Here is a 7,793-nt window from a genome sequence, read left to right as displayed (position 1 = left end):
ATAGATAAATGCACAAAAGAGCAACTGTTAAAAATAGCAGAACACTACAAAGTTGAGATCCGTGACAAGCGGGTCAAATTTAAGGTAAAGGTATTTCTGATTGACAGCTTGGTGACACAGGACGTGTTACCGGAGGAGGTACTATTGGAGGACGAGGGGGAAGATGGTAAAACATTTTCAGTTTTTTCTAGGCAGTTAAGCTTTGAACAACAAAAGGAATTGCTTGAAATTCAACTTGAACATGAGAAAGAGATGGAAAAGATTAAACAAAAGACTGAATTGCTAAAGTTAGAATTGGAGCAGGAGAAATTGAAGTTGAGTGTTCGTGAAGCAAAGCAATTCAATGTGGGGTCTAATTTGAAATTACTTCCCAAGTTTTCAGAGCTGGATCCGGATTTGTTCTTTTCCCTGTTTGAGCGTGTGGCAGACGCCAGGGGCTGGTCTGATGGTGAGCGCACTCTACTTCTTCAATGTGTTCTCACAGGTAAGGCCCAGGAGGCCTATGCTTCGTTATCCATAGCAGAAAGTCAAAAATATGAAGTTGTTAAAAGTACAGTGTTGCGGGCATATGAATTGGTACCAGAAGCTTATCGACAACGTTTTAGGAATTGGAGGAGAAATGAAGATCAAACGTATGTTGAATTTGTGAGAGAGATGTTGGTCCAGTTTAACCGATGGTGTGTAGCGTCAGAGGTTAAAACATTCAAAGAGCTTTGTGATTTACTAACGCTGGAACAATTAAAAAACTGTACCAGTTAATATTGCTACCTATATAACTGAGAGAAAAGTTAAAACACCCCAAGAAGCAGCCATCTTGGCTGATGAATACTGTTTAACACACAAAAAGGTAGTTGGTGGTGACTACACGCATCAGACCGGTGGTCCAGTGCGTACGGAAAAACGGTTTGGGGGGCAGGGGGATTCAAGTTTTTCCAAGTTGAACATAGTTCAGGGAAACAGGATGACCCTAATGTTTGTCATTTTTGCCATCAAAGTGGGCATTGGAAAAAGGAGTGTTTTGCTCTCAAAGCTAGAGAGAAGATGTTAAGTGGTGCACCAATCAAACCGGCCGCTTTGGCTGCACAAATTCCCTCACCGCAGCTAATTGTTAAAACGGAAGGTGTTTCGGACATCAGGTGTTCCACTGGGTGTGACTCTAAGGCTGAGTATTCAGCATTTCTTTCAGAGGGTTATGTAGCACTGCCTGGTAAAAAGGCAGTTAGAGTTAACATCTTGAGAGACACAGGTGCATTATATACTTTTATCCGTCAAGGTGTAATTCCATTGTCCTCAGGTTCAGAGACGGGCGATTGCATTTTAATGCGAGGTATGGGTATGCAGATCATTCCCGTACCCCTCCATAGAATGACCATTGTCTGTGGGTTGGTTAGTGGGGAGGTGGTGGTAGGAGTGCGTCCTGAGTTACCAGTAGAAGGGGTTGACATAATCCTTGGTAATGATTTGGCAGGGGATAAAGTGTGGCCTAAAGGAAAGTCTAGGCTGTGTCATGTGAATCTGGTGAAACCATACGGTTCTCGTGTGTCGGCGTCCCAAAGCTCCAGTGACGTCCCTTACGTTGAGCCTTCATTGTGCATAGGCACGGTGGGTGGTTCTTCGGCGGGGGAGGTTAATGGAGGGGGAGATTGGCCGGCAGATGAGAATGTGTTACAAGTACGGGTAAACGGCTCTGAGGCACTAAAAGCTTTACCAAAAGTACTTGGACATTTGGATGAGACAAAAAGGAAGGAGTTGGTTTCTATGGTTAATAGCTGTCCTTTGCTATTTTCAGACACACCATCACAGACACATCTGATAGAGCACGATATTGTTATTGGAGATGAAACACGAGCCCAACTGGATAAGGAGGTTAGGTATATGCTAGATAACAATTTGGCAGAACCTTCAAATTGCAGTTGGGACTCTGTGTGTCTTTTGTTTAAAAAGCCCACTTTTCGACCTTACACAGACTTAAGAAAGGTCAACAGTGTTACAAAACCTGAGTCGTTCCCTTTACCACGCATGGAAGATTGCCGTAGACCAAGTAGGTTATGCTGTTGTGGTAACTTTGACTGATATTCTGAAGTCTAAATTAAAGTTATTTGGTCATAAGGCTGTGCTGTGGAAAATGTAAAACTGCCTGTCTATTTACTCTGTCACTCATCACTCTTAATACTGTTTCTACAGGTGACTGAGGGAGTGAGCTGGTGGTGGGATGGATGGGTCAGGTATTAGTATGATTGATGAGAACTGTAAAGTGGAATTAAATGTTACGGAGTACCTAGTTGGTCTCCTATCTTATGGGGGGGGGTGTGATGACCCATCCTATTTGTGTCTAGCGTTGCTGTGATAATAATGGTGTTCTGGTTCTGTGTAGGAGGAGGGGACCAGCCTGCAGGGGTGTGCCTAGACGACGAGGCACACCTGACTCCAATCACCTGCTGGAGTATTTAAGCAGGCTGGCCAGAGCCATTCTGTCTCTCTCTCCTACACAGGAAACATTGTTTTGGTTCCTTTTGAGTTTAGTTCTACCTTGTTTCTGCACCTTGCACATACACTACATTCTCACACATCCATACATGCACTACACTACTGATACCACTGACTATACACACCCCATTCTATTTAAATATAACTTTCTGGTTCTTTTGGTTACAAATAAATACATTTAAAGTTAAGTTCCTGTGTGTCGTCTCCCAATTTTGTCATGATTTGAGTCAGTTCATGACAATAGCAACAAATTAGTAGATTAACATTACTGTCAATGAGAAACACCACCAGTGAGTGAAATGGAATAGTCCTGCTGAACCCCCAAAGACCAAGTTCTGTCCACTTAAGTTCCTCAAGCATTGAGGTGGCAGTTCAGTCTGCGGTGTCAATTTAACTATACTGATTGGTCCCCTGACATAATAATAAGCCCTAGGGTAAATACAGCGGCTTATCAACCACCGATTATTTTTATAATCTCACCCAGGACAAATAAACACTGGGTATGTGATCAAATTTATCATTCTCTCTGTATTTCCCTATATTTGTTCATCGCCAAAAGGTTTGCCTCATACTGCATGCTTTTCTCATAAAGAATGAGCCAGTGATGGTGAGAAATCGAATCATTCATTATCAGCACAGTGTATTAGGAATCTCACCTATATATTCTGCAATAAAGGAAAACGGTGGCAACCGGGCACGGCTACTTGGCCTTTGGTGTTGTCCATTTTTGACCTCACAAAGGCCAAATTCCAGGGCAGCAAGGCCATCAAATAGAACAATAAGAATTGAATCTAAGGGCTAGGAAATTGCTGCCCTAGTACTTGCTGAAGTGCATATACATAAGAGCAAGGAGAGTCAAAATGTATCCTGGTAAATTACAATAACAGATACAAGTATTTTTTGCAAGTATAGTCTTCTTGCAATCCCATAGAAGTGACCAAATAATCCTTGAACAGGAAGAATCTGTCTCAGATACTGTATTGTTTTAGCTGGCATACATCATAAACTTTTATGGTCACAAGTTATGAAGATTGTTTTGCAAAGAATAGCAAATTAAGAACACCAAACCTCAGCTTAATACAACAAAACTCACAGTTCATGACCCACAAATACCAAGTGTGTCATACGTCCCGTCAAAAAAACTTTGCTTTCTGGTCAATTCCTTTATTTTCTGCATCTCTGATTTCTCGCTTGTGCTCATCACCTGCTGTTCTGTGATGTCTCTACAAAAACGTACTGAACCAAACAGTGGAGCTCATTAAAATCAGTAAGAGTCCAAGTCAGTGGGGCATCTTGGTTGAGGCCGAATCAAAAGGCTGTCAAGGTATTGCTAGGGAGTTGAGTTCAGGTCAGACTTTCACCAGATTGACAGAATAGATACAAACTCTAAAGAGTTAGTAACATGAAAAATAACTGTTGAAAAGCCCTAGTTAAAAAGCAACTGTAAATATTGTCACTTCCCACACAGTAACAGCCTCAGCATTTTAATTTCACTCTGTGTACAAATGCTCGTCCATTTGGTTCCAATTGGAGTTATAAATGTATGAGAGGATTTTACTGTGCACCTTGTGTGAGAAGAGAAGAGTATGAAGAAGAATAAGTAGAAAGCTTAGACTTGTTGAACACAGGTGGTTCTCAAAGTGGGGTCCGGGGACCCCCAGGGGTCCTTGAGGGGGTTCCAGGGGGTTGCCAGCAAAATGTGTTAATATGGCATCAGAATCACTTTAACCACTTTAACCCTATAAACATTGGCTATTTGAAAATAGTAGATGTGCAAGCTCACATGTTGCAATGCAATGCGAGCTGGTGGATGTACTATTTTTTTTTTAAATCATAAAGTATATATATATATTTGTGAAACATTGTAACAACCCAAATCGTGCATGGGGGTCCCTAACCCAACATATTTTCAGATGGTGTTCCACGGCCAAATTAATTTGGAGGTCCTTCATTTGAAAACCAGTACTGCTCCTCCACCACCCCTTCACCTAGCTGCTCTCGCTGTCCATAGTGCTGAAATCTTCTGCAGCTGCTGTCCATGGTTCTGAAATCTTCTGTAGTCGCTGTCCGTGGTACTGAAATAATTTACACTCACTGTCCGTGGTGCTGAAATGTCTAGTTATGATCACCCCACTGTATGATCACCCTAGCTCACAATCCGTTGGCAGAATCGATAAATTGACAACTTGTCAGCCCAGTAAAGAATTCCCTTTGGGTTTTGAAAGCTAATAAAAAATAGTTTCTAAGGAAGCAGACAAATACATTTGTTTGTAACAATGATAGACAACCATCGAATTGTGCTTCTCAGCTGTTGGTTCAGGAGGATCCCATGACCTACACAATGCACACATTGCACAGCTTATTATTCTCTGACAATGACCAACAAATATTTGAACACTGTGAAAGTCTGATATAGTCACATTAATAAATTCATGGCAAATAGAGAAAACAAATGCAAAACCAGTTGAAGACCACATTTTCTATATAGTTTATTATTATTATTATTTAAATTCAATTCAATTGTCACATATATAATCCCTGTCTAAAATCCATGGAGTAGCCTATAAAAGATACATTACATTTGTTATTAAATATCTTAGAGCTCATTAGTGCTGTTTTTTTTAAATGTGTTATCATTGACGCTTCAGATCAGTCCCCTCGCAGTTGATAGTGTGACAGGTAGGGAACATTGGGCACTATGACCCAGCAGCTCTCATACTCTCCAGTAAAAACTCAATGTGATCAATGCTACTTGCTTGATGTCAGGGCGAGAATCTGCTCGCTATATATAAAACCAAGACTGAGTTTATCTCACCATTCAACTACAGAGGGCCTGAATAGAGTCAGGTCCAGATAACTTGCACTCAAAACGGATTAAATGTCACAAGATATCTCGGATAAGCTTGCCAAGTGATGGGGTATCTGATGCTCATCAATACAAACGTGGGCTATCTTATTCGTTATGTACAACTTTTAAAAGTGTTATTTGTGGAGGGATTAACGAAACGGATCTGCCACCTCTGAGAAAAACGGATATTTGCTTCGTGCTCTGATTTATTTCATTAACTTTCACTAATTGAAAAACTAATGCCAAGAAAGAAAATGAAGAAACGACTACTTTTTTTCGTTCCCAAAGTGATTTTCTGACCAGACGGAATGTTTTCAATGGAGATAAACCATTGCACTCCTCAGAAAAAAAAGGCATAACAAGTTAAACGCGTGAAATGAAAAATGCACCATAGCGCCTAAAGATGGAGCGACCAAGTCAGGTCGAAACAACTCCCGCGTCCGTCGGACAAACGGGGAACTCCACCAACGACTCTTTCATCACAGATCCGTCGAAGACGGACGAAAGCGCCGAGTCTCTCGCCTATCAAATCACTCTGGCGGCGGTCCTCTCCATCATCACGCTCGCCACCACTTTGTCCAACGCGTTCGTCGTCGCGGTCATTTCTCAGTCGAAGAAACTGCAAACTCCGGCGAACTTTCTCATAGCCTCCCTCGCCGTCACCGACCTCCTGGTGTCCATTCTGGTGATGCCAGTGTGCGTGCTGTACACCGTGATTCACACGTGGACCCTGGGGCAGGTCGTCTGCGACATATGGCTCTCGTCGGACATAACGTGCTGCACCGCGTCCATCCTCCACCTGTGCGTGATCGCCCTGGACAGATACTGGGCGATCACCGACGCGGTGGAGTACTCCAAGAGGCGGACGCCGGGGCGCGCGGCGGGGATGGTCGCCACGGCCTGGGTCATCGCCGTCTCCATCTCTCTGCCCCCGCTCCTCTGGAGGCAGGTGAAGGCGGACGAGGTGACGAGCTGCAACGTCAACACGGATCACATCTTCTACACCATCTATTCGACCTTCGGGGCGTTCTACGTGCCCACCTTCCTTCTCATCGCCCTGTACGGGAGGATATACGTGGAGGCGCGTAAAAGGATCTTAAAACAGTCGCCCAAGAAGGTGGGTAAAAGGCTCACTTCGGCGCACTTATTGGTCACCAACTCCCCCGGAGGCTCGGTGGCCTCTTCCACGACATCCTCCTCCTCGCCGTGTGTCAGACAAGACACTCCGTCCAGCGACGGCGGATCGCTGGCCGGTGAACACCAAGTGAAAGTAACGGTGTCGGACGCGCTCTTGGAGAAAAAGCGGATTTCGGCAGCCATCAGGGAGAGGAAAGCCACGAAAACGCTGGGGATCATTTTGGGCGCGTACATCATCTGCTGGTTGCCGTTTTTCATCTACACCTTGGTGGTGGCCACGTGTGACGCGTGTTTCTACCCGGAGTTGTTTGACTTTTTCACCTGGCTGGGGTATTTGAACTCTCTGATCAATCCGATTATATATACCATGTCCAATGACGATTTCAAGAAAGCTTTCCATAAACTTGTGCGCTTCAGGTGTTGCAGATCTTGAGAAACCACTGATTGTGCATTAAAACTGAATGGACAACACGAGCTATGTATGGAGAATAGAATCTCAATCTGTGTTGGTCTGGGAGCCACAACACAAACACGTCTAAACTGTTGTGCGTATGGTGTCATAACGCACGATGCCGAAAAGTTTACTTATGCGCTATGAGGATACATCCTCCTCGAGTGGAAACTTGCTCTTTGAGAGTTAGACGGGGAGAAAATTGTGTCCTGTATATTCCTGTTTTGAGAGCATGTTGACATGACGTTGTAGCCGGCTGAGTGTCTGCAGCATGCAGGCAACATCATGCAGCAACATTCATCTATATATATTTATGACTCTGATGTTAGTCATGTTGACCAATTCACATAAAATATGAAAAACATTCCATGTGTAATTGTTTTTATTTATTTTGTATTTAATTTCATTTTCTGTGTAAAATCATGGATCGTGATATTTATTATTATGGATAAATGACTTAGACTTTGGATGGCTCACATTAGGCTATATAGCCTAATGTGATTAGGCATTAGGCTATATAGCCTATCATTTCACTTGAAATGATAGTCATATAATGACAAGTAATAATAAATCTGCCTGCCTGCTGTAACAAGCAAAGGTTCATAATATCAGTGTCAAACAAAGAAACAGTTTGTCTTCATTGTGGGTGTTATTTGCCTAACACAGTTGAAAGCTGGTGCTGAAGTTCAATTTTGCTGAACAAACATCACAGTGGTTTACTGTGTAGCCTATATAATATGTGTGTCTATTTGCTCCTATATTTTAGTGTCTCTGTCTCCATGCATATTTGTATTTCAGATGCATGATGCATCTGATACTGACTCTTACTGCCTTGAATTGTAACATATAAAACTTGGATTGCAGAAATCA

General features: G+C 42.8%; 1 protein-coding gene across 1 annotated transcript; it reads left to right on the top strand.

Annotated features, from left to right (window-relative positions):
- Positions 1 to 5,738: 5,738 nt before the first annotated feature.
- htr1b (5-hydroxytryptamine (serotonin) receptor 1B) lies at positions 5,739 to 6,905 on the top strand (the record flags this gene model as incomplete). Its single annotated transcript, XM_080414224.1, has 1 exon — positions 5,739 to 6,905. The coding sequence occupies one exon, from the start codon at positions 5,739 to 5,741 to the stop codon at positions 6,903 to 6,905; it is 1,167 nt and encodes a 388-aa protein (XP_080270350.1).
- Between the last annotated feature and the right edge of the window lie 888 nt (positions 6,906 to 7,793).

This window comes from Gymnoscopelus braueri (assembly GCF_963280865.1).
Source record: "Gymnoscopelus braueri genome assembly, chromosome: 19".
NCBI lineage: Eukaryota > Metazoa > Chordata > Actinopteri > Myctophiformes > Myctophidae > Gymnoscopelus > Gymnoscopelus braueri.
This window is presented reverse-complemented; position numbering and strand designations above follow the sequence as displayed.